Below are 26,166 nucleotides of genomic sequence, written 5' to 3'. Positions count from 1 at the left end.
CCAGAACAGGCTAGCCAGTTGGGCTTTTCTAGAAAAACACAAGACTCAGAGAGGGCGAGTCATCTGTCTGGGGTCACACAGCCAGGAGGTCTGAGAAACTCCCAGCCAGGCTTAGTTAGCGGGTCCAGCTGCCGCCGCTTCCTACAAGTTGACACAGGTGGGCCTGACTCTTTGGGCCGCCGTGTTCCCAGATGGGGTCGCGAGCCCGCCCCTTCCCAGGTGAAGGCATTGTGAGGACTGAGGCAGGACACGTGTCGCATTTAGCTGAGTGCTGAGCACACTGCACGGCCTGTGTGTCGCCATAATGAGGGGTTTGGTCGGTTTTCAGGGACAAAAACTGGTAAGGACAGGGACACGGCCTGAGCCGGGGGCGTCCAGGGACAGGAGTGGGTCTGGAGAGACGAGGGCAGGGGCCGGGGCCCACACGTCCGTCTGCCCGCAGATCCTGGCGGCGCTGCCCATGGACTGGCGGGGCACCCACCTGCTGGCCTGCTCCTGCCTCCGCGTGGTCTTCATCCCCCTCTTCATCCTGTGCGTCTACCCCAGCGGCACACCTGCCCTCCGCCACCCAGCCTGGCCCTGCGTCCTCTCCCTCCTCATGGGCATCAGCAATGGCTACTTCGGCAGCGTGCCCATGATCCTGGCGGCGGGCAAAGTGGGCCCCAAGCAGCGGGAGCTGGCAGGTAAGGCCCCCCCTTGGCCCACTTGCCTTGTGAGACTGTCCACCGCCAGGCAGGGAAACCCAGGCCCGTAGAAGTCAAGGCCACACCGCAAGCAGCTGCGTTTGGGTCCCAGGGGCGAGTCAGCTCGGAGCGTGCAGGCTGGGACGTTCGTCAATCCCCTTCCTCATTCGTCCCACGACGGCTCGGTGAGCCCCTGCCCGAGCTCCAGGGACACAGCGACAATAGACGCGGTCCCTGTGCTGACGGGGTTGACCGTCCAGAGCTGACAGAGCATAGAAAGGCGTGCTGTGCTGGAGGAAGATAAAACAGAGCGATGGAATGGAGGAGTCAGGGTCGGGCCTCACCGCGCAAGTCTGGCAAGGCAGCGCTGGGGAGGCGGCTTGAACAGAGCCGTGGAGGGAGGCGTGAGGGGCCAGCCACGGTGCAGGGGAAGTGGCGGGACTAGCATGTGCAAAGGCCCGGGGGGCAGAAGCAGTGGCGTGGGCCAGGGAGGTGGCCTGAAGAGGTGGGAGGAGCCTGGAAGAAAGCGCTGGTTCCGGGATCTGTTTTGACCGTGGGGCCTGCAGGGCCAGCTGATGGATTGGGAGATGGAGCGTGAGAAAGGGCCGGGGGCAGGGGTCAAGGACTCCCAAGTTTGGGCCTGTTGCTCAGGGCAGGAAGGCTGGACGGTTGTCAAGTGAGACACAGAGGGGGCTGAGTGGGGAAGGGGCACTGGAGGTGGGTTCTGGTCAGGGGACCTGCAGGGAGGCCGGTGGACACCCAGGTCATCCATGACAAGGTGGAGAGAAAGGGAGGCTGGAGAGAGAAGCAGGCCAGGCCCGGGCCGCCCAGCACGGTCCGTCAGGGAGGAGCAGCCCTGGGGCGGCAGGAGCTGGCCGTGGTCACTGCCTCACCCCCCAGGAGCGGGGCTTCGGCTCCAGCGCAGGCGGTGGCCCGCCGGGGTCCCCCGCCCCCACCTGCTGAGGCCCGGTCCTGTCCGCAGGGAACACCATGACCGTGTCCTACATGACGGGGCTGACGCTGGGCTCGGCCGTGGCCTACTGCACCTACAGCCTCACGCGGAACGCCCACCGGAGCTGCCTGCGCCCCTCAGCCACCAACGCCTCCTTCCCCGCCGGCCTCTGAGCCCCGCCCAGGGAGGGCCGCCGGGCCCCCTCCCCACTCCTGCCTGCAGTGCCTGGGGGCGCGCGGATAGTCCGCGCAGTTTCCCGCCTGCCCCCGCCCCCCGCCCATGTCCAGCGGCCCACTCTGTGGGTCACTCACAGCCATCACCCCCCTGCCTCAGGAGAGCAGACCACTAGCCCGCGTCCCCTGCTGGGTCCGCTCTGAGGGCCCCACGGCCCTGGCCCCACCGTCGGCGGCACCTCCTCCACTGGGGACCCCACTCCCACAGGCCTGCCCCCACACCCTGTCCTCAAACCCTGGGTCCCCAGCAAATGCCTTTGCTACGAGGGAGCTGCAGCCTGGGTGCACCCACGCTGCGCTAGCACCCCCACGCACCCTGGTACCCACCTGACGCCACAGGCCTGGGGGTCTGTCTGCCCAGGGAGCCTGGTCGACCTCCCCGTTTTCTCCAGCCGCCTGTGATACCGGAGGGCACAGTTTGAGGGCCACGAGCAGGGCCCACAGCCTGGCTGGAGTCACACCCCCGACCTAGGCCTTGAGCCCTGTCCAGGGAGGGACAGACGTGCCCAGGGGTCCCTGGCAAGTAGAAGAGGGTGGGGGGCGGTCCCTCCAGAGCTCCAGGCTGGCTCAGCACCCTGAGCTGGGGGGATTCCTGGAGCATCCTGCCAGCCGCGGGCTTCTCCAGGGGCAGGACAGGCGCCCTCCCACCCCCTCTGGTCCCGTCCACGCGTCTGTCCACTGACTGTACCGCACTGGCCATTAAAGATGAAGGCAGAGCCTCTGCCCCACCTCCGCCTCCAAGTCGCGTCTGTGCCGCGCTGTCTCTGCCCGCTGGGGTGGGAGGAGGGGTCCTGGTGGGGCAAGACCCGCTGCCAGCTGGGACGGGGCTTCCCCCCGCGCACGTGCGGGCTCAGGAGGATCCCTGTGGAGGGGCGCGGACAGGATGCCTGTGGGCTTTCAAAGGCGGCTCGGTGCCCTTTGGCCTCAGGGCGCCCACTGGAAAGGGGGAGGAGAAGGGGCAGCAGCTCGGCCCTGTCGTCCAGGGTCAGAGCGAGGAAGCCGGGCGGGGGGGCCTTCTGGGGTCAGGTCTCTGTCGCTGACAGACTGTGATTAGAGCAGATTCCTCCGCCGTTCTGTGTCTGTCTCCCCGAGAACCGGGTCGGTCTAGTCTGCTGTGGGCGCATGGGAGGAGGGTTGGGGAGGCGGGGACCGTGCCGAAACCGCGCGGGGCGATGCCACACGGGCCGCTCCTCGGGGCTCCGGGGAGGGGAGGAGGAGGGGGGAGTGCGCACCAGTCCGTGACTCAGTTTCTCTAAAACCCGAGGACCGTCCCGGAAGGAGGAGCCCGTCTCCGGCTCTGCAGACGCTGAGCTCGCTGCCTTCGCCATCCGCACACCGTGCCCTCCACACACCTCACTCAGACACCAAAGCCATCCGTGTCCCATGCACGCCCGGTGCTCTGGGGCGCTGGGCTGGTGCCGGTGGGGTCCGGCCTGAGCTACGCACGGCCGGGGGGCGGGGCGGGGCAGCGCCAAGACCCCGGCCCAGCCTCCCCCGGACCCGAACCGGCAAGGGTGCGGCTTCTCCATCTCGCGCCGACTCAGGGCCCCGCAGAGCGTCAGCACCCTCGTTATCCCTTCCAGAGCGGATGCAGCTGGGAGCCCTCAGCTCCATAGGTTTTTGTTAGCTTTTTTCTTTGACTGCGCGGGGTCGTTCTTGCGGTTCAGGGTCTCCGTTGCCGCGCGTGGACTTTTTCCAGTTGCAGGGCGCAGGTTTCTTCTTGCAAGCACGGGCTTCTTAGTTGCGAAACGTGGGCTTAGTTGCCTCGAGGCATGTGGGATCTAGTTCCCCGGCCAGAGATCGAACCTGCGTCCCTTGAATTGCAAGGCGGCTCCTTAACCATTGGGCCACCGGGGAAGCCCCTAAGGTAATGATCAACATGTATTTTCTTATAACCCTCTTGTTAATTGCTTGGAGTTGCATTTTATAGGTCTCTTTTTTAACCTTTTTTTTTTTTCTCTTGTGATGACTTTTTAATGTTTGTATTCCTTTTTCTCTTTGTGTGTGTACTACAGATTTTGGGTGCTTTTTTTCAGTTTTAACATTTCTATTGATGTATAGTTGACTTGCAGTGTGTTAATTTCTGCGGTACAGCAAAGCAGTTAATGTCTTTTGACATTCTTTCCGTTATAATCATAGAACAGTGACGTCACCTGTGCTGTCCAGGACCTTGTTACACTTATCCATTCTCTATATAAAAGCTCACATCTGCCAACCCCAACCTGCCACTCCGTCCCTGCCCGCTTGGCAACCATCAATCTGTTCTCTGTGATGTTTGTTTCATTTGTGTCATATTTCAGATTGCATATGTCAGTGATATCATACGGTACTTGTCTTCCTGAGTTCACACAGTATAACACTCTGGTTACAAATGGCGTTATTTCATTTTTTTACCCTTGAGCAGCATCCCATTGCATATATGGGCCACATCGTTATTCATTCATCTGTCGATGGACATTTAGGTTAATATTTCCATGTCTTGGCTGTTGTGAATAGTGCTGCCGTGAACACAGGCGTGCACATGTCTTTTTCAATTCTATAGTTTTCTATGTCCTGGAGTGGAATTGCTGCATGTGTGGTGTGCGCCCCCTGGTGGGCAAGGCTGGCCCGAGGTTGCAGCCGCCGTCCTGGAGATCAGGGCCAGGGGCTGGCACCCCGGAGCTGGGCTCTCTGCTGGCCTCGGGTCTACAGGCTGCCTCTGGGTGTGCCCGTGGGTGGGGCTGCGCCCCCCACCCAGTTGTTGTTCGGGAGGCGGTGTCCTAGCACTGAGGCCTGCAGGCTGTTGGGTAGGACCAGCTCTTGGAGGGGGTGCCCCACGGCTGGGCAGCGCCAGCATCCACGTCATTGGAGGGCTCAAGACTGGCTGCTGCCCGCGTCTCTGTCCCCAGGGTGAACCATAGCTGCCCGCCCCTGCCTCTCCAGGAGACCTCCCCCAAGACCTGGGAGACCCGGCCAAGCTCCCATCAAGGCATGGCTTTCGCCCCCGGGTCCTGGAGCACAAGAGATTCCGTGTGTGCCCTTTAAGGGTGGTTTTTCCCTCTAGTCCTGTGGAACTCCCAAAATTAAGCCTTGCTGGCCTTAAAAGCCAGATGCTAGGGGGCGTGTCTCGCCCGTGTAGGACCCCGAGCAGGGGGGCCTGGTGTGCGGCTGAGGCTTACTCCTGCAGGAGGCATTCTCTGTGATGTCCTTCTTCTCCAGAGTATGGTCACCCCCCGGGGGTGTGGAGTGGACTGCATTGCAAGTCCGCCCCTCCCGCCTGTCTCACTGGGGTTCCTTCTTTATGTCTTCAGTTGCAGATCTTGCTGGTAGGTCCTGGTCCTTTTCACTGAGGACTGTTCCGCAGAGCTGTGACTGTGGTGTGCTCACAGGTCCTTACGCTCTGCCATCCTGGCGCACGCCAGCCTGGCCGGGGGAACTCTCTGCACTGACAGACACAGGCCAGCCCCCGCCCGGTAGCCACTGACCGTGTCTGCCGACCACCGTCAGCACCGACAGCGTCGGTGCGGCTAAGGAGCTTCCTGTTTCCTGTAGACTGGCTGATTCGTCTCCTCCCGGAAGTGTCAGCCTCCCTCCAGAGCTGCGTCCCAACGCCAAGCGCGCCCCGGCCCCCGAAATGAACCACGCCAGACAACCGTACTTTTCCAATTATAGCTTTTTCTTTTTTCTTTTTTTTCTTTTTTCTTTTTATGAAAAAGATCACACAGAATTCGCCAACAAAATTCCAAAAGAAACTTAAAAAAAAAAAGGAAAACAACAATTCCCCCAAAAAACAAAACCGAAGTCTGGCTTTTCCTTCCCTTAAGATTGTCTGGACGAGGCCTCCCGTCCCCTGGAAGGCGCGGGGGGCTGCTAAGTGCTCTCGTGGGCTGAGCGGGCCGTCTCCCCGCTCAGCCTCTGCTCTCCCTAGGTCCTTCTCCATCGTGGGGGCAAGTACAGTACACCTGGGCCGCGGGGTGGGCGGGGGGTGTGCTTGGGACAGGAGCGGGGCCCGTGAAGCGGGGTGCTAGACACTCACAATCTAACAGGAAATAAAAAATAATATTCTGCACGTCAGAATGTGTTCGCTTTTTTTTTATAATTTCGTAGCTATTTTTTCACAGTTTTAAAAAGTTTATATTTATATATATTTATATATATTTATCTTTATATATATAATTAAAAAGTTGACTCCATTTAAAGGCGTATGATACAGGGGAGAGTCTCTTGGTACAATAAAACTGTACAGGCTAAGAACTGCCGCCTCCCTGCGGGCATGGGGACGAGATTTCAGCACCATGGGGTTGTCTGTAGTGTGAGGGTCTGGACCGGCGGGTGGGCCCTCCCCGGGGCCTCAGGGCATGTAGCCCCCTCCCCCTGGCGCCTGGCCAATGCTGCTGGACCACCCCCCTGCCTGGCTCTGCTCCCCAAGTCCAGGCCATCCTGAGAGGGTGGAGGGTGGAGGCTGGACCCCAGGCAGGCGCCCGTGCAGGCGCGGCCGGGTCAGTGAGGCTTGGGGCAGGAGGCCACCCTGGCCCCACGGCGGGAGGCTCAGGGTGGGCGCTGTGCTGAGGGGGCTGGGCACCAGGAGGGCCCACCAGCGGCGGGAACCTCCGAGCAAGCATGAGTTTGGTTGCTCAGACACCCCCTCCCACCAAATCCCCAGCTGGCGTCAGCCTGAGGGTCCCGGAGCCTGGCCTGGCCAAGTGCTTACAAGGTGCTGGGGGGCCCCGAGGGGCCGGCAGAGCCATACCCTGATCGCTCAGAGGGGAGGGGGTCTGGACGGGTGCACATGTGAGCACGCACGTGCATGCATACGGGCACACACATGTACACACTGCCTCGCTGCGGCGTCCACGGGCACACCTGCATGCACACGACCCGCGCACGTGGCCGCCGAGCCCTGGCAGTGGGGTGGGCGGGCCGCCAGCTCAGCAGAGCACGGGCACGCCATCGGTGGAGAAGATCATGCCCGTGGTGGGCTCGTAGGTGCCCGCCAGGTAGTACAGGCCCTCGCTGTCCTGGTACTTCTTGGTCTTGACCATCTGCTCGTACTGTTCCAGGCCCACCACCAGGCACTTGTGCGACACCGTCTGCACGTCGTTCTCGTCCACGTGCGAGGACTGGTACAGGGCGCGCTGCGGGCACACGGTGGCATCAGGGGCCGCAGGGGAGCCCCGGAGGGAACCCAAGAAACACGGGGGGAGGAGGACGAAGGCGGCCAGCAACCCAGAGAGAGCCCTTGGGACAGGGATCCAGGCTGAGGCGGAGAGAGAGCCCCAGAGACAGACAGATACAGAGACTGAGACACCGAGGGAGGGACAGATGCACCCAGAGACCGAGGGAGAAGACAGCAAGGGTGACAGAGACCGGGAGACAGCAATCAGAGATGCAGGGTCGGGAGATGGAGTGGGCGGGGTCACAAGAGGCCCCACCCCCGCGCTCCTACCTCCATGAAGTCCTTCCTCTGGCTGGAGGCCCGCAGGGAGGCAGGGAGGCTGCGGCCGGCCTTCTGGTCCCAGGGCTGTGTGCGCAGACGAGGGGCTGCTGTGAGCCTGGGCCCCGCCTTGCCTGACCCCTGGCCCCTACCCCAGCCCCCGGAGCGGGGCAGCCGGCCCACCTGGCCCTCGTGGAGGCGCTTGCCCGGGCTGGTCTCCTCGGGGTGGTAGAACCACTTGACGCGGACCACCATGTTGCTGCCCCAGGACTCCCACATGCTCTGGATGCGGCCAATGTAGGGCAGGTTGGGGCGGCCGGCCGACAGAAAGACGGCGCAGTCCCCGATGCGGATCATCTCCTTGCCGCGCACGATGGCCTTGTAGAAGAGCTTGCGGGCCTTGCCCTTCATGCCACGGCGCTGTGGGCGGGGGGGGGGGGGGGGGGTGGTCAGGGCGGGTGCGCCACCCCCACCCCAGGCCCCGGGTTCTGCAGGCGCTCCCGATCCGGAGCCCCCGCTCATCCCCGCCGCAGAACAGGGACTTCACATGAACTAAGGCGCCGCGCTGAGAGCCACGTGGGCGACGATGCAGGTGGGGGGGCCCGGGGACGCCCCCCTGCAGGAGCCACCGCGCTGCAGCTACACCCACTGCTGGGGTTCTGACGCCAGCCCCTGAGGCAGGGCCGGCCCCTGCTGGCCCCCAACTTCCAGACAGGGGTGAGGAGGCCGCCTCGCCCCGTGATCTCCGCTCCACAGGACACAGATTCCACTCAACACACCCAGAGCCCATCCCTCTCCCGGCAGCCTCAATCTACACACGTCACCCGGAGCAGTCTCAGCACCAGCTGGCCCTACCAGGGGCCAGGGAGGGGGGCCTGGGCAGTGTCAACCCCCAGGCAAGGCTGACTGCCCCCCACATGACCCCACGGAAGCCACTGGCTGAGGTCAGAGCTTGGCCGACAGGATCCAGCCCTGGGCTTGTGGCTCCCAGGCCCAGGCGGGGCTGGATTTCTCTTAATTCTTGCAACACACACTCCCTGACGCCCTCTCAGTGCTCCCGCCTCGGCTGGCGCTGGGAGAGACCGGAGTGCAGGCTCCAAGGAGGAAACAGACCACCCATCGGAGCCCAAACTCTGTCCCAGGCAGCCCCGGGACCAGTCACTGCCCCCAGGCCAACGCTGCCCAGAAGCCAGGCCCGCGCAGCTCTGCTCTGCGCTCCAGTGGAGCCCGCGCGCCTTCCCTCCAAACCGACTCCTAAAACCCGCCCCTCCCTTCTCGGATTGGCCACTAGGCGGCGCCAAAGGGTTGGTTTTTTTTTTTGTTTGTTTGTTTGTTTGTTTGTTTGTTTTTGTATAAACAAGAAATACCTGCAAGCTTCCTACCTTACCCCCCTGGCCCTTTTCTATTTTTAATTCACTGAGTCTCTGGTGAGACGTTTTTGTTGGGCCACATCACAGCAAGTAGGATCTTTGTTCCTCAACCAGGGATCGAACCTGTGCCCCTGCAGTGGAAGCAGGGAATCCTAACCACTGGACAAGGAGGGAAGTCCATGACAGACTTTCTTACCTGTTCTGTAAACTGCTCAAATTATTTTCAGCTCAAGGCATGGTACAAACTGATTCAAGATGAGATGGATGGCTAAGACCTCTAAGCCAGCTCATCTTTGACAGCAGGTTTGTTTTCAGGCCTCCATGGCTACCTTCCTCAGACTCAAAGAGATGCCCCCTTGATCCATGGGGTGCCCAGTGGGGCTGACCCCGCCCCTGTGGCCAACACGGGACCTGATCTGGCCAATCCAAACAGCCCATCCTCCTTCTGGCCACTGTGATTGGTTCAGGTGTGTGCTCCTAAGCCAAAGGAGGCTCCACCTACTTTAGCTGGAACCCTGAAAAAAGATCCTTCCTTCCCACTGTCACTTCTGAGTTAGCAGGTCAGCTGAAAACTATGGGGCTGCCTATTGCGAAGAGGAGGGCAGGACAGAGAGAAAGGAGAAATGGAAGCTGGGAGCACAGGCCTGAGAGGGATCTGAAGACAGCCTTTGGGCTGCTGGATCCAGCTGGACCTGAAGCTGAAAACCACACTTTTCTAGTAAGAGTGTGGCCCCGTGCTCTGACCCCTGCAGCAGTTAAGTGCACTCAGTAACAGTGACGCTGGGATGTGCAGAGAGCAGATGCTAAGATAAGGAGCTGGCCACCGCCCTGGGGACAGGGCAGTGAGGGTGGGCCTGTCCTTGGCTCAGAAACCACCGCTCCTTGATATATCCCTGGATAAAGTGTCTGTCAGGATCAGCGGTGGGCCTGGTCAGGAATGTCCGCGTGTGGCTCATCAGCAAAGACCCTACAAGAATCCATACACCCTGGTTCGCTGTCTTGAGTAGTGGCCTTGCCAAGAGAGGCGCTTTCAGCCTGGAGCCCGCAATCTGGGGTGAGTGAAAGTCAGATAGCTCACGCCCTGCAGGGTCAAGAAGCAGATCTTCTGCCCCAGACAACCCCAGGTGACGAGTCAAAGGCAGGGACGCTGGAAGGAGAGCACGAGCTGTGGGAGTGGGGAGGACGCCCCCTTGTCTGACAGAGGGGGATCCCCCACCCTACCCTAAACAGCCTCTGGGGGTTCAGACTGGGGCCAGGTAGAGCTGTCTGCCTCACCCCAGGGGATCCAACCGCCCCTGGGTAGCACAGTGGCTAGCCCTAAAAGCTGCTGCCAAGACAGAAACCCCCAAGCTAGTCTGCATACATCACCAGAGAACCAAACCCCTAAAGCCTGCCTGCCTGGCAGCACCAGCATTACAGAGGCCCACACCCAGCAGGGCGCCTGGCTCCCGCGTGGCCTCAGAGGACCCTGGCTCAGGGCAGCAGATGCTGTGGGCAAACCTGACCTGACCGGTTGTACCCATGGACCAGGAGCCCGGCTCTTCCTGCCCAGGGGCACGGGGCGGACTGGTGGCCTCTGGGCTGTTCCCCTTCTACATACAGAAGCTTCACGTATGTGCATGTCTATGCAGGTGTGTGCCTGTGCGTGTCCAAGTGTGTCTGTGTGTACATAAGGTGCAGGATGGGCCAGGAAGGGTCCTGCAGAACCGACCCCCACCCACTACAGGGGCGGCCATGTGCCTCAGACCCAGTCAGTCAGAACGCTGGGCCTTCTGGGCCACCCTGACTAGCTCAGGGCGGGCAGGGACCCAGCCAGGCCCAGGAGACTCAGCCCTAGACTTCGACCTGCAAAGAGGGAAAGAAGTGCCTCTGCTACGACTGCTAACCTGGCCAGTCCGAAAATGAAGTAAAGACAAATAAACTCAGGCCACGTGGTTTTGAGACCAGCCGCACGGTCACTGCAGGCCTGCCACAGGACTGTGTGGGTCAACCAGGTGCCTCCGAGGGTGGGTCTAGGTCCCCGGGACCAGGGGGCAGCGCTGCTCCAGGACGGGCAGGACTTGGGAGTCACATGGACTCCACGGCCGTGACCCAACCCTCCGCCATGGGGCTGCTGGGACGACAGAGAAAGACGACCCCCCGCCCCACCTACCTGGGTGGGCTTGCCGAACCACTTCCAGAGCTGCCGGGCGGGCAGGAAGGCGGCGATCTTGGGCCGGTTCTCCACGGAGGGCAGGCGCTGCCGCTTGGCCAGCTCCTTGGTGGTGGGGAGGTGGACACCCTCCCTCTTCTTGGGCCGGCTCTTGGCCCCGGCCTGGGCCTTGGGTGGCAGAGGCGGCGTGGGCTGTGGCGGGGGGGCCTGGGCCGCGGGCGCTGGCGCCTTCTTGCCGGGGGAGTGGGCCGAGGAGCGGGCCTTGCCCGCCTGCTTGGGCGCCTTGCTGGGGAGGGCCGGCGGGGCGGAGGGGCCGGCGGCAGGGGCGGGGGCGGCCTCGTCGTCCGAGCTGCAGGAGGAGTCGTCTGTGGTGGAGGAGGAGGAGGAGGAAGAGGAGGAGGAGGACGAGGACGAGGAGGACGAGGAGGAGGACGAGGAGGACGAGGAGGAGGAGGACGAGGACGAGGAGGAGGACGAGGAGGAGGAGGACGAAGAGGAGGAGGACGAGGAGGACGAGGAGGACGAGGAGGACGAGGAGGAGGCCCTGGAGCTGGAGGCGCTGCAGTTCCGCCCGCCGCCCTGGCCGTCCTCCTCGCCCTCCGTCTCGGAGCTGCTGCTGCTGCTGCCGCTGTCGCTGCTGCTGCTGCCGCTGCCGCTGCTGCTCTCCGACTCCTCCGCCCCGTCCTGCTCGGCCTGGCCCTTATCCGGGCTCTTGGCAGTCCCCGAGTCCTCGAACGCGAGCCCGACCGCGGGCTCCTGGGCCAGGTCACCGTCCGCGGCCTTAGGCCGGGCAGCCTTGGGCTCGGGGCTCCCGGCTGCTGGCGCGTAGCCGCCCAGGCCAAGCAGGCCCTTGGGCTCCTCCCGCAGAAGCAGGGCCTCCTTGGCCTTCTTGCTCTTGGGAGACGTCACGCCCTCATGGTCCAGCTTGACCAGCAGCTCAGCCTCCTCCCCCGGCCTCCGGGCACCCTTGCTGGCCGACTCCTCGGCAGCCCGGGCCTTCTTGGGCTTGGGGCGGGTGGCGGGTATGGTGATGGGCACGGTGACAAGGGGGGTGGGCGCCAAGGCTGCCGCAGGGGCCGGCAGCTCCCCAAAGGGCTCGGGAGCCGGGCAGCTGGCAAAGGTGGACGGTGCTGGGCTGGGCTGTGGGGGTGCCGGGCGAGCCTTGGGGGTCTTGGCCCGCTTGTCCACGGGTTCCGGGGGGCTCTTCTTGGAACCTGGGGTGCTGATGGGCTCCAGGGCCAGTGGGGTACCGGGGACGTCATCTGTTGAGCCCCCCTCCTCCAGGACGGCAGCTCTGTCTGCAAGACAGGAGGGGGAGCCCCGTGAGTCAGGGCTGGGGGGCCTCTCGGGGCTTCGGGACGAGCGGCTCTCACACCCCGCTGTTCCCACGTGCTGGCGGCAAGGTGGCGCTGCCCCGGGCACCCTGCACTGGATTCGGGAAGGACACGCTTTCCTGGACCTCAGCTCTGCCTCTGAGAGACCCACGAGTGCCCTGAGCCTGCTTCCTGTCAGCATTTCTGCACAGGCGGGTGGGGGGGGTCTCTGTGCAGACACCCAAAGAGTGCGGCAGGCCCCAAGTCCTGGCGGGCTGGCCCCCAAAACATACCGCTCTTGGCTTTGGTGCTGGGTTTCCGCCCGCGACCCCGCGCCTTGGCGCCGGGCTCCTCAGACCCTGGCGCGGCCCCATCCTTGCTCTCCCCGGTGTCTTTGCTGGTCTTCCGGCTGCGGCGCTTAGCGCTGGGCACCAGGAGCGCCGGGGACGGCTCTGCACCTGCGGGGCAGCACAGAGGGCGGCTCAGGCCCGGCCTCCACCCCCGACCGCTGCGGGCGCGTCACCGGTCGTGAGCGGCGGGGCCCGGACCAGCTGCGTGGTCGGGCAGGAGGCCCGTCTGTGGGGACGCAGCTCAGGAGTCTGCACCTGCGTGCAGTGGGGCGTCCTCGAACAAACGAGCAGGGCGGGGCTGACTGTGGTTTTAGTGGCCCTTCCGGAGGATTCACCCTGGAGCCCTGGAGCCCTGGCAGTTCTGGGTCAGTGTCCCGGTCCTAACTCTGACTAGTCGAGGGAGCCGGGATGAGGCATCTCCCCTCCAAAGCCCGGGTTTCCTACTGGTCAAAGGGCAGGAGGGTCCCAGACCACCACTCACACTGGATCTTATAGTCGGGTGGCAGGAGGCGGATGTGCGAGAGGGGGATCCTCCCAGTGTCCCCATCGTCGAACTCCACGGTGATGAGGTCCCCATCATCCTCCAGACCCAGCAAGCCTGTTGGAGGAGGGCAGGGTCAGGGGAGGCCCGTGGCCTGGGCCCCCTGGCAGACGCGGGGCAGAGGGAGCAGACATCAGCCAGCGAGCAGCCCCAGGCCCAGGACGCATGAGGGCAGGTGGGCGGTGGAGCAGGACGTGGGCTTTGCGCCAGGCAGGCCCAGAACTGTGGGCTCCCCAGGTCCAGGCAGGCATGTCCACCCATCCAGGGCCCTCCCCAGAGTGACAACAACGAGCGTGGGACCACACAGCAGAGGGAGCAGGCCGCAGGATGGCGGCTGCAACAACGCGGGCCTCTCGGAAGACGACACCCGAGTGGACGAGCGGGACCCCTCTGGGCTAGGCCCACTGTGCCACAGGGAAGGAAGCCAGCTTTCAAAGGGGAGCCCCGGGGTCCCCTCTCCTGAGCGCCGCACACCCCTGCAGGTGTGCGGGCAGACTGGGCAGACTGGGGGTCACACGGCAGTGGCGAGCTTTATGCCAGGACACTGGGCACAGCAGAGGAGGGTGGTGGGCACCACACCAACCAGGGCGACAGTGAAGTCCAAACCCTGGATGGTGACCCCCAGCCCCACTCCTAGGTGCCGGACTCGGAGCCCCGGGCCCGAAGGATGGCGCCACAGGCAGGCTGGTGGGAGAGGAGCCGCCAGCGCTGGTAGTTGGCACCCCCCGCTGTCAGGCCCTGCCCACACACAGCTTCCAGTCCCCTTGCTGAGCATCGCCAGTGATGAAAGAACAGCCTCCAGCAGAAGAGAGCAGAAGGACAGAGAGGTACAGACAGGAGCCCGCAGAAAGAGGGGAGGGGGGCTGCAGAAGGAAACAGAGCTTAAGAAACCTAAAATGGAAACAGTATGTCCTCAGGGAAAAGAGGAATCCACGGAACAAAAAGAGATCACTGAAAAAAGAAAAAATCAAAGAATAAGAAAGAACTTTTAGGAATTTTATAAACAATAGCAGACACATCAAAAGTGTTAACAGAATAGAAGGACCAGAAAGCAGGGGTGAGGAAATCTGCCAGAAAGTAGAACAAAAAGATAAAGATGATAATGGGCAAAAGACAGCAGCAGAGGGCCACCAGACAAGTGTGAGACCCAGGGAGAGAGGGCGAATGAGGGAGGAGGCTCTCCAGGAAGAGACATGAGAAAAATCTCCAGGGATTGGAAATCTACTTTCAAACCAAACCGCCCTTCCCCCAGATACCCAACAAAACACACACAGAGAGACAGAGAGAGACAAAAAGAGACAGAGAGGAATAGAGACACAGAGACAGAGAGACAGAGAGACACAGAGAGAGAGACACAGAGGAAGGGACAGAGACACAGAGGAGAGAAAGAGACAGAGACAGAGAGAGACAAAAAGAGACAGAGAGGAATAGAGACAGAGACAGGCAGGAAGAGACAGAGACAGAGAGAGAGACACAGAGAGAGACAAAGAGGAAGGGACAGAGATACAGACAGAGACACAGAGGGGAGAAAGAGACAGAGACCACATGATTCCAGATCTGGGAATAAGGGGATGGTGCCAAGTCTCCTATGACGATTCGGGAATAACCCTGGTGTAGGATACCTCCAACATCAGAACCCAAATAAAAATAGAATGCTGACTTCAGAAAAAGCAATGGAAGGTGATTTCCAATGTAGAATTTATACCCAGATCAACTATCTCTAAAGACCAGGAGAGAATAAGGAGACTCGGACGCGTGTGTACTTGAGGAGTTTCCCTCCCATGGACCCTTTCTCTCCAGAAGCCGTGAGAAGGTCCTCTGCCACAGGAGGGAAAGAGACAGGAAGAGACAGACACGAGATGCAGCACAGGTGAGGTGGAATTCTCAGCAGGGCTGCAAGGGCAGGTCCCAGAAGTGACGCCTGCGAGGCAGGCCTGGAAAGCCGCCAGCCCCTGGGGCTCAGGAGGCTGGAGCCCCAGGAGAGCTGGATGGGGAGGCACGGCTCCTTTCGTCAGGGGACTCCAGCCCAGTGCCCTGCCCCCATCTCCTGGGCACACGGGTGACTTAGGTGGCCGACAGGTGGACTCCCTTGGCCCCCAGGTTTGACTTGGGGCTGTAACACATGCCCAGACTCCTGGCTCACAGATGCGTTGGTTCTGCACTAGCTGTGTCCACCACCTGCCCACCTGCTCGTTCTGTCTGCCTGCATCCACACCCACGGCTTCTGGGCTACTGTTACCCTTTGTCTGCCCAGCTGCCAATCTCTTATTTTGCTCACAAGGTCCGCTCTCCTAGGGAAGCCACCTTCCCGTCTCTTCCAGTCCACAGGCAAAACCAGGAAGCTGCCTCACTCATTAGCAAGGACGAGCATAAGACCCGTAACCCAGGTGACCCAGGCCAGTTCAGTGCAACTCCATCCTGGGACTCAGATGGGAAAGCGGGGCATTCCATGAGGACAGGGTCTGTTCAGAAGGTGAGAGAGAGTCCTCGGGAGTGGGGAGTGAGGCCAGCACAGCTGAGAGCTGACGGACACGGGAACCCTGAGTCCTGATGCCACCAGGAAACAGTCCTGGTTCCAACCACGTGCTTAAGTCCATCTGAGCTGGCCTTCAGGAACCAAACGGATCCATGCTGACACACTGGGAAAGGGGGTGCTGGGAGGGCCTGGGGAGCGGCTCTCACCTCGGACCACGGTACCGGGGTACAGGCAGCGGTACTGCTGGCTCCAGTAGGCCGCGATCCTGGTCCCTTGCGGCAAGTAGCGCGTGGAGGCCGGCCTCACGTCGATGATCTGGGGAGGGGAGGAGTGAGCACCAGGCCGGCCCCGCCCCAAGCCCCGCCCTCACCGCCTCCTGCAGCAGCCCCGCCCCCGCCCCACCCCGCCCCGCCCCGCCCCGCCCCACCCCCACCCTCACCGCCTCTTGCAGCAGCTGCTCCAGACAGTAGATGTGAGGCCGGTTCCCACGTTCACCCTCCACCACCACTCGGTATCTGCAAAGCCGGGGTGACGGTGGGGTGACGAGAGGCCCCCCGGGGACCCCGCACAGTCCACACCAGCTCCACCTCCCAGGCCACCAGGATGGGGTGTGCAAGCCAAGGGGTTGCTGACTTGCTGCACAAGCTTGGGGCCCCCACTCTGGGCCCATCTCCTCAACATGACCAGGCAGGGTCACAGACGCAGGGAAGGCCAGCACAGCCTCGCCTGCTCCCTCCCACTGAGCCCTGTCCACCTGGGGGCCACCTGGGAGTCCGCTCTGCCCCCGGCCCGCTCACAGAGTGTGCTTCCTCTGAGCTTGCCCGAGCCCCCATCCTATGGTGGGGGAGCGGGGAAGCCACAGCTCAGAGAGGTGAGGCAAGGCGCCCACAGCGGCCCAGCAAGGCTCTGGGCGGGGGTCTGAGGCTCTGCACAGGGCAGCCCGTCCCCACTCACATGTCTGGCGAGTGGAGGGTCTGCACATGCCCCGCGTACAGCAGCTTATCGTCCATGGGGATGAGCACACGCAGGCCATCCTTCAGCTCGTCCTTGTCGATGATGCAGGAGCGAGGGGCTGCGGGCGGGCGGTGAGGCGGGGCTGGAGCAGGGTGCGGCCTCGAGGCCCCCCCAGGCCCACCTGGCCACCCCATCACCCCTCTCTGCAGTGTGCCCGCGCGCACAGGCCCCCTCCCAGCGTCCGCTAAGATCCCAGGCAGGTGGGGACCCAGGTGACGCCCATGCAAGGACCAGCGCTCGCTGAGCCTCAGCCGGAGGCTCCGGGCCATCAGACCCCACTGCTGCCCCTCAATGGCAGTCCCCAGCCTTCCCGACCAGGAAGGCTGTCTGTTCTGGCGGCAACACCCCCACGGCTGGGCTCCCTGCTCTGACCAGGCCCCAGCCCGAGGCTGCCGCTCCCTTTCCCCTCCATTCTCCTCCAGGCCCACACACACTGCTTCAGCCTCCTGGACCCAGTCTTCTTCTCTGTAGGGCCCTGGACCCAGCCCCTCACTGCCGTCACCTCACTCAGAGAAACCCAGATCGCTGGCTGGGATGGACGGAGCGACGGGCTCAGGGCTCGGTCCCTGCCTGCACCCACATCCCTGCCACAGCCCCACAGTGGGTGCAATGGGCTTCCCACCTCTTGACCTTGGGCATGGCCATGTGAGCTGCTTTAGCCAGTGGATGAGGGAGAAGCACTTTAATCTGAAGGGAGGCTCCCTCCAGAGGCCTTCCGGTCCCTCTCGAGCCTCTGGCAGCAGGGCCGTGAGAGAACAAGCCCTGGCCAGCCCGGCGGGCCAGGTGGGGCAGACCTGTGTCTGCTGTCAGTGGGCCGCTAGACACCCCATTAACACGCGAGTCAGCCCAGCTGAGGCCACCCCACCGTCCTGCTGACAGCCCATCCCAACCCATCACTGAGTCTGCGTGCCTGGTCCTTACACAGCAACAGCTGACAGATACGCTCCCCAGCAGGTGACAAAGCCTCGCAGGGCTGGCCCGGCTCTTCTCGCTGCATTCCCCCCACCAATTCACACTCTTTAATCTCAAACTACAGACCCCCAGATCCAAGTCATCTCCCTGGGAGGTCACCTCCCTGGGATGTCACCTCCTGGGATGCCCTCCAGGCACCCCAAACCCCAGCCACCAAGGCTCCCTGTGACCTACCTCGCTGACAGCTGTCCCCACCTGCCAAAACCTGTCCACATGCCTTGCCTCCCCGCCATCTGCTCACATAGCCCCCGTATGCTCCATCCCACCCACGTGCCCCTGGCTCCCCGCACAGGGGTCCCACCATCCCTGGACCCACTCCGCGGTCCACCCCCACCGCTGCTCACCCAGATCCCCCAGCAGCCTCCTAACTCAACCTCCTGGCCCCCACCCCTGCCCCAGCCCTCCAGTTCCCTGTCTACACCGCGGCCAAAGAGCGCACCGTGAGATCAAGCTGACCACGCTGACCTCCCTCTTACTGTTCAGGAAGAAGTCCAAGCCCCCACCGAGGCCCTCGAGACAGGGGGGTCTGCCCTGCCTGCCCCCAGTCCAAAGCTGCTCTCCCGCCCTGACTGAGCAGCCCAGACTCACGCGGCCTTCTGCAGCTCACCTCAGGCACCGTGCTCCCGTCTAACCGCGGGGCTTCTGCACACGCTGTCTCCCCAGCCACCCTGCCCCCTCTCTGTGCGAGCCCGGCCTGGCCCGCTCGGGCCCCGCTGGCAGCCGCCTCCGGGAAGCCCCCGGCACCCCCACACCGCAGGCCGGGGCCCACGCGGCACGGCAGGGGCTCACCTGGGGTCGGCGGCCGCTCCGCCGCCCCGCCGCGGGGCAGGTGCTCGTCCTCGGAGAAGCTCGAGTCCTGGTTGGGCTCGAAGTCCTCCTCAGCGGCCATGCTCTCCATCAGCTTGCTCACGGCTCCCCCCTTGCCCCGGTTCTGAGAAGACAGCAGGAGAGACCGACGGCTGAGGCCCGGCCGGAAGCCCAGGGTCACCGTCAGGCTGCCATGCAGCGTGGCACAGGGAGCAGCCAGATCCCACCTGGGCGCCAGAGGGAGGACAAAGCGGGCCGAGGGAGCACTTCCAGCCGCACACGGATCTTGGGGTGGGGGTGGGGCCATGCAGGGTCGCCCCCATCTGTCAACCAAGCAAAGCAACTCCGCCGTGCCTGGGCCTCCGGGGAACCTCACCTCCTTCTTCACCTCCTTGCCCTTGGCCTTGGCCTTGCTTCTCTTGGCGGAGGCCGGGGAGCTGGTGTGAGGGGCCCGGGCCTCGGCAGGCAGGGCGGGAACACGGGGCGGGGGCAGCGAGGCTCCAGACCCGGCCTCCTTGCCCTTCTTCTTCTGGGGATGAAGCCAGAGAGCGGCCGTCAGAGGGCAGCACGGGCCCAGGCCCCACACTCGCCCTCCCACCCCCGGCAAGCATTTCTGGTTTCAATCTTGCTTTATTACCACTATATATTACTTGTTATATAAAAAAAAAAAGAATATCGACATGCATATAACTGAGTTCCTCTCCAACGATCCCACCAACCGCAGAGGTGACTAGAGGGAATAACGGCGTGGCGTGTCCTTTCCAGAACTTTCCGCAAGCACACACAACCATGTAAACCCACAGGCTAAGCAAACACATTTGTGCATACACGGTACTTTCTTGTTTTAAACACAGACAGGAATTTACCGAAAATTCCACTGTGCAACCTTCCTCCCCCCATCCTCTGCCACCTTCCTCCCCCCATCCTCTGCCAAGTGTATCTGGCACACACAGAGGAGAAGCCTCCCTTTTTATTGTGACCAGCTGCCCAAGGTGCCTTGACGTGGAGACCTGAAATTCATCTGACTGCCCGCCTGTTCTTCCCTCTGCTGAATGACGCCAAGAATAACGACAGCCTCGCTCAGTGAGGCAGACACATTCCTGGAAGGAGCGTGCAGAACCGTGCCCGCACTGCCCTGGGAGCTTCTGGGGACCAGCGGCTACCTTCCTCTCACCCCAGCAGTGGGGGACACCCAGCTCAAAGCCCCCAGCGTGGATCTGGGATGCTCCCTCCACTGGGGGCATAGAAAGTGGGCCAGTGCACGGGGACTGTGCAAGGCTCCACTTATCAGAGCAAAGGAGTGGGAACAACCCCGATGTAAAGCAACCTGGCGTGTCGGTAGATACAGTTACAAGCTTCGATCCCAGGGGCCAAAGGCTCTGCTCCAAGGAAGAGGTGACAGCATGGGCAACACATGATGACACTCGGGGCAGGAAGCGGGCTCAGGCCGCAGAGGGGACGGGAGGCAAGGGTGGGGGTCACTGTGTGCATTTCAGAAGTGGCGCGCAGGATACCAATGACCAAGTCACGGGCCAGGGGAGACAGAAATTAAGACAGAGAAAAAAAGAAGACTGGGCAAATGATACCGAGACAGCAGCAGAAGTCCCAGCTTCCACAAGAGACGAGTGGGATTCAAAGCCAACAGGGTTAAAAGGAACAAAGTGGGGAATGTTACAAGGATAAATGCGTTCGTTTTAACCTCTATTTGGGGGGAGACATATATATAGGTTTATATACATATATACAAGTTTATATATACTGAAGCAACTTGGCACACACACGCGCGTGCACACACACACACACTCTATTTTCTTATTTCTGATGCGTCTTGTAATCCTGTTCCCATTTCTGAAATCAAAAGGCATCTTGGGAGTGAATGGACAGTTTTTCATGTGGTTATATCTCCTCTTCCACCTGACTTCTATTATTAAATAGACAGCTTGTCTTATGGGGCATGTCTTTGCAGTTGCACACTCAGGAGGAAAGGGAACTCAACAGCAAAAAGAAAAAAAAAAAGTTATCACTGAGTGGAATTTAATTTTCTTCCTTTTCTTTATCATCCAATTACTGTTATAATAAGATAAAACTGGTAACTCTTTCTTTCCCACTAACCAGAAAGCCCATTTCTAAGAAACATTTCTTCTTTTAAAAAAAGAAAAGACCTCCAAAGGTGCCAAGTTCTGTAGCCAGAGCAAAGATGTCCATTGCTGGGATGATTACCATGGCAAAACACCATCATCAAACAAATCACCGATGGCCAGCATGGCTGTTGGCAGGAGATACTGAAAACCACGGGATGGCCAGATGGTGGGATACTATTCCGTCACTTAGTGAGTTTAAAGAAAATGAAAGAAAAATAAACTAAAAAGTTCATGGCATATGGGAATGCACAAGATCTAACTCCAAAAAGCAGGATACAAAAGTGCATCTCACAAAACTGTGAACTCTGTTTGGCCCTAGAGCGATTTCCTTTGTGTCTGACGTCTTAGACAGTTAATCTGTTCCGTTCCATCTCTGACTGTATCGTCAGAAGGCTGGGATCAGGTGAGCCCCTGGTCCTCTCCTAACGGAAGCTGCCTTTTTGGGAAAGGCTCAGAGAGGCTGCGGGCCCTGCGGTTAAGGGCTCGGGCACTAGACCTCCAGTGTTCTAAGCTCAGCTCTGACGATCATTAGCCGCTAGGCTAACTGGGAAGGTTCCAGGGCTACCTGTGAGGTGCAGTTTGTAAGACTTCCATACATGGCTTGTAAAACCCGCCTTACACGGCCTTGTAAGGACTCAACTGTGATGTCAAAAGCAGTATGTACTTGGTCTCTTCCCACTCCTTGCTGTGTTCCTGATACAGCGCTTCTACGCGCCCTGGCATTTCCGGGGTCACAGGAGCATCTCAGGATGAGGCCTGGTCCGCAGAAAGACCAGCCACGACCCAAGCTGAAACCTTGCTGCCTCATCCCCGCTCTTGGAAGAGGAGCAAGGGGCTGGATGGAGCCTGAGTGACTGCTCTCCATCATGCCTCCGGACGGAGTAGCCACGAGAACCCCTCAGCACTGGGGCTCCGAGCGCCACAGGGCTGGTCCACAGACCGAGGAGGGGGCACAGGGCTTGGTGCCCCTTCACACACACCGTGCCCCGCGCGTGTCCTCCACCTGGCTGTCCCCGGGCTGCATCCTTCACGATAAACTGGACCAGTAAATCAAGTGTCTTCCCGAGTTGTCATTCTAGGGAATTATCGACCCGGGGGTGGTGGGAGGGGTCATGAAAATCCTTGATTACAGGCAGTTGGGCAAAGAGCACAGGTGACCACCTGGGATGTGGGCCCGGCCTCGGGGGTGGGGTGGGGTGGGGTCTCCACCTGTGGGGTCTGCGCCAGCGCGGGGGAGTTGGAGTCAGACGTGTTTCAGCAGAGGACATGAGCATCCCTCCCCCAGTACATGCAGCATATGTGGCGGAGCGATTAGGACATGCCTGGCCCCCATGTGGATCCCTCGGTATGGTCACCATCATTATGTATTATTCCAGCACCTTCTCTCCAGGGACCAGAAAAGCCCGAGGTGGCTTTGGCCGTGAGGGGTCATGAACAAGGGGTCCCTGCCGATGCCACTCAAATGCAGCCCCTTCCTCACTACCAGCCGACGCCGAGTCCCGTCCCTTTGGGTGGCTTTCTCAAGAATGACATTGTGGTGTGGGGGACACGGGGCAAAGGGGCGTGAGCCAGAGACCAGCGTTGTGAGCTGGCGGTGAGGTATGCAGGCAGCCACCCGAAGCGGGAAGGGCAGCAGGCCTCATCAGTACAGAGTTCTCACAAAGCAGGTGTTCCCTCAGACAGGGGGAAAAAATTCCCATCTCTCTTGTCACTACCTGCTCAAGAATGAGGCTTTCCTTCCGGGCAAGCCTCTGTCACCGACAGCAGTCACTGCCGCGGAGGGCGCGCCAGTTCCCACAGAGGCCTTGGGGCACCGCCTGAGCCCACCGCTGCACACCAGGCACTTCTGGCCCGGCTGCTGGGTGCCCTCATCAAAGACGCCCATCGAGGGGCACCCAGAGGAGTGCCCACCACCCACGGAGGTCTCGGTGGGTACCTGCGTCTCAGCAGCACGCTGTCCCCCGGGGTCCCGGCCACCCCGCGCGTCTGAGCACCTCGCTGGGCCCTGAGGTCCGGGGGGCCCCGCCCCGGGCCTACCTTCCTGGGGTCCTTTCTGTCCTTGGCACGGCCGGTGTCCTTGCGCGGGCTGGGCAGGCCGGCCTTGGCACAGCGGCCGGGTTTGGTGGCAGCGGGCGCGGCGCTGCTGGGTGCGGGGGGCGCCGAGGCGTCGTGCAGGAAGATCCGCTCACTGCGCCGCCGCGTCCACAGGTCGTCGTCGCTGGCCTCGGGCCCCGCCTCCAGGCCCGGCTCCTTGGGGCCCCGCGACTTGCGGGCCTTGCGCCCCTTCTCGGCCGCCAGCTTGGCCTTGTCGGGGCTGCTGGGGCCGGGGGCCCGCGTACTGGGCGCGGCCAGGGCCGGACCTGGCTCCCCCAGCCCCTTCTTGGGCCGCAGCAGCCCGGCGGGTGACCGCTTCCGCACCTTGACCTCGCTCTCCGAGTCGGTGTACTCGAACTCCGTGCCTGCACGCAGGTGAGGGGGGCGCTGTGGACGGGGTGCTCTGCGGCCCCCACTTCCCACCCTGGCCAGCCCATCCCTGCTGCAGGGACCGGGCCACCCGGGGAGGCTTCTGCCGCTTCCAGGGAGGAGCCTGAGGCCTAAGGTCAGGAGGACTGTGGCCCACTCCCATCCCAAGTCCCCCCAGGCTGCCCAGACTCTGCTCCGGACCCTTCGCGCCTGAAGCACCGTCTGGGAATGTGGAGTCTCCTGCCCGGGCATGTGTGAGCTTCCCGGCTCTTCCTGGGCCCCCTTAGGAATCCCGGAGCCCTGCGAGGGTGAGCCGTGGAGGGCCCACACCTGCATGGGCAGCAGCTCCAAGGGAGGCGGGCGGGAAAGTCCACCCAAAATCCCCGAGCCCCAGCAGGGCCTCGCCTCTGCGCCCTGGTGCCACTTCCCACTTGGAGGGTCCTAGACACCCACTCCCCTTTCAAGAGGACAGGACTCCCCAGAACCCACACAGATCTGGGGCCCGGCCCCTCCCCACAGCCAGGGGGCCGCCTCCCTTTGCCGCAGGGCAGCCCCAGCTCCTGGGTTCCTTGAACGCACAACCGCTCCCGAACATCCGCTGTCATCTGTCCTTTGAAGCCCCTGGGTCTTCGCTCCTTCTGGCCCCTCTGCCCAGAGCACCATCTCTCCCTGCCCTCCACCTGGACTACTGCAGCCTCCTTTCTGAGAAGACCCACTCCACGCCCTGGGGAGTCCTTGGGCCACCCCTCCTCACCACAGGTACACGGCACACTGCAGAGGTCCCGTCTGTGTTTGTCTATCTTGGCGGGCTCCGCCCCCCCAGAAGTAGATCCCCACCTTCTCCCAGAGGCCCCAGCATTGTACAATGCAGCGCTTGGCCCAGAGCTGGTGGCCAAGAAAAGACTCTAAATGGGGATGAGTGGTGCTTCTCTCCCCATCAGGGGAATGAAGAGGGCCTGCCTCCTCCAGGCAGACCCCAGGGACGAGATGTCTGTGACAGTAGGGGGCTGACCACCCCAGAGAAGGACTTGCCCTGGGTCAGCCTACAAACCAGGGCTGAACCTCAGGGCCTACTGACCCTTGGGCAGCCAGCAGCCTGGCCACAAAGGCTCCTGCGGGAGGCTGAGACCCATCACCCCAACAGATGCAGCCTCAGTGGCAAGGGCAGGGCCAGGGGAGGGGCCACACTCCAGGGGAAGGAACCACTTGCAAAGAATAAGGATCCTATTAATTCCTCTTTTGTTAACAGACTTCCTGCTGCAGGAGAGGCAGCTGGGGCTTTCAGGGCTGATTAGGGTGCAGGCCATAAGACACTCTCGGCCTGTGAGCTCTGCTTCTGGGTATGAGGGAATGAGATCCCACCTGAGGAGGTCCTTGCAGAAAGGACCTGAAATCCTGGACGCACACAGAACACTGCAGGTGCACTGCACAAAGAGCCGGCGCAGGGCAGGGCGGTGACCAGGAGTGGACACTCGCCTGCAAGGGCGGAGGTTGGAGCCTCTTGGCTCATGGTAAGATCGGGTAGGAAGACAAACAGTTACGAGCCCAGCGGGGCAGCACAAGCAGTGCCTGGAACAGAGGACGCGGTCTCCGTCAGGGCCCTGCGGTGGGGACAAGCACGAGGCCCGCAGAGACGGAAGCATCTTGCCGCAGCCTCACTGCCGGACAGGCCGGAGCAGGGAACAGAACCCCCATCCTGGATTCCCAGCCAGTGTCCAGTGAAATGCTTCCTTCCCCCAAAAACAGGCAGAGAGGAGGAAGAAAGGAACAAAGAAATAGGCCAAGAAAACAGACAACAAATAGTAGAGAAAAGAATAAGACACAAATAGGCTGAAAGTCAAGGGATTAAAAAAAAAAAAGACATATGATACAAATAATAACCAAAGTCGAGCTGCAGCGGCTGTACAGACATGCACCACTTAATCGTGCTCTGCGGAAACTGCCCCTTTTTACCGACTCGAGATCTGTGGCAACCCTGCGTCGAGCCAGTCTGTGGGCAATACTCTTCCAACAGCGTTTGCTCCCTCTATGCCTCTGTGTCACATTTTGGTAATTCTCACAAGATTTCAACTTTCTTCATTATCATTATATTATTACACGTGGTTGTATCTGTCATCAGTGATCTTTGATGTTACTACTACAACTCACTGAAGGCTTAGGTGATGGTTGTCGATTTTTAGCAATAAAATATTTTTTAACTGAGGCATGTGCTTTTTTCCTTAAGACAGAATACTATTGCATCCTTACAACTACAATATAGTATAAACATAACTTTTATATGTATTGGGAAACCAAAACATTTGTGTGGCTCACTTTACTGCAATATTGGCTAAATGCAACATTGTGTTTGTCTGGAATTAAACCCACGTTATCTCTGAGGTATGTCTCTACTATTATCAGACAAAATAGGTTTTAAGACAAAAATTGAGAAACAAAAAAGGACATTTTGCAATGATAAAATGATCAATCCATCAAGAAGACATAATTATAAGCAAATGTAAACACAATGCAGAAACATACAGAAAAGATTATACACCATGACCAAGTGAGACATAGGCCAGGAATGCAAGGTTGGTTTGACTCTTTACAAAACCAATATAATATACCACATTAACAGGATAAAACATAAAAACCACATGAACAACACATCAACAGACAGAAAAAGCAACAAAATCTAGTACCCTTTTGTGATAAAATCACTCAACAAACGAGAAACAGGAGGAAACTTCCTTAACCTGACAAATGAAAAAACCACTGTTAACATTATCTGTGGGCTTCCCAGGTGGCTCAGTGGTAAAGAACCCACCTGCCAAGCAGGGGACTTGGGTTCAAGGAAGAGATCCTGGGTCAGCAAGATACCCTGGAGAAGGAAGTGGGAACCCACTCCAGTATTCTTGTTTGGGAAATTCCGTGGACAGAGGAGCCTGGCAGGCTACAGTCTATGGGGTCGTAAAGAGTTGGACGTGACTGAGCAACTAAACAACATCATATTTAATGGAAAAAGTATGAATGCTTTCTCACAAAGATATCTATGGGGCAGGGAGGACAGGAAAAAAAAACAAAGATATCTCTTCTCACCACTGCTGCTCAGCATTGCACGCAAGATCCTAGCCAGAGCAATTAGGCAAGGAAAATAATGGGAATATACATTGGAAAGGGAAACATAACTACCTCTATTTGTAGATGAGATGATCTTATATATAGAAAATCCTAAGGAATCTACTTTAAAAAAATTATTAGAACAAATGAGTTTAGCAAGGATGCAAGATATAAGATCAATTTACAA

At 60.5% G+C, this 26,166-nt stretch overlaps 2 protein-coding genes across 6 annotated transcripts in view; one reads left to right on the top strand and one right to left on the bottom strand.

The window, feature by feature from the left end:
* SLC29A4 (solute carrier family 29 member 4) overlaps window positions 1-2,596 on the top strand; it is a 16,341-nt gene extending 13,745 nt beyond the window's left edge. The window contains 3 exon segments of the mRNA XM_043915556.1: window positions 82-157; window positions 270-683; window positions 1,666-2,596. Of these exon segments, the coding sequence (XP_043771491.1) occupies window positions 82-157; window positions 270-683; window positions 1,666-1,808 (633 nt within the window). The 3' untranslated portion in view covers window positions 1,809-2,596.
* A 2,906-nt stretch (window positions 2,597-5,502) lies between these two features.
* Window positions 5,503-26,166, bottom strand: part of TNRC18 (trinucleotide repeat containing 18) — an 80,980-nt gene continuing 60,316 nt past the window's right edge. For all 5 annotated transcript variants that reach the window (XM_043915370.1, XM_043915371.1, XM_043915374.1 and 2 more), the window contains 12 exons: window positions 22,455-22,876; window positions 18,653-18,805; window positions 18,259-18,400; window positions 16,438-16,555; window positions 15,923-15,998; window positions 15,690-15,798; window positions 12,948-13,064; window positions 12,410-12,574; window positions 10,804-12,101; window positions 7,465-7,701; window positions 7,294-7,368; window positions 5,503-6,982 (listed from right to left, as the gene is read on the bottom strand). In XM_043915370.1, coding sequence (XP_043771305.1) covers window positions 6,776-6,982; window positions 7,294-7,368; window positions 7,465-7,701; window positions 10,804-12,101; window positions 12,410-12,574; window positions 12,948-13,064; window positions 15,690-15,798; window positions 15,923-15,998; window positions 16,438-16,555; window positions 18,259-18,400; window positions 18,653-18,805; window positions 22,455-22,876 — 3,119 coding nt within the window. In that variant the 3' untranslated portion in view covers window positions 5,503-6,775. The remainder of the gene's footprint in view (window positions 6,983-7,293; window positions 7,369-7,464; window positions 7,702-10,803; window positions 12,102-12,409; window positions 12,575-12,947; window positions 13,065-15,689; window positions 15,799-15,922; window positions 15,999-16,437; window positions 16,556-18,258; window positions 18,401-18,652; window positions 18,806-22,454; window positions 22,877-26,166) is intronic.

Source organism: Cervus elaphus, chromosome 10, assembly GCF_910594005.1.
Source record: "Cervus elaphus chromosome 10, mCerEla1.1, whole genome shotgun sequence".
Classification (NCBI taxonomy): Eukaryota; Metazoa; Chordata; class Mammalia; order Artiodactyla; family Cervidae; genus Cervus; species Cervus elaphus.
This window is presented reverse-complemented; position numbering and strand designations above follow the sequence as displayed.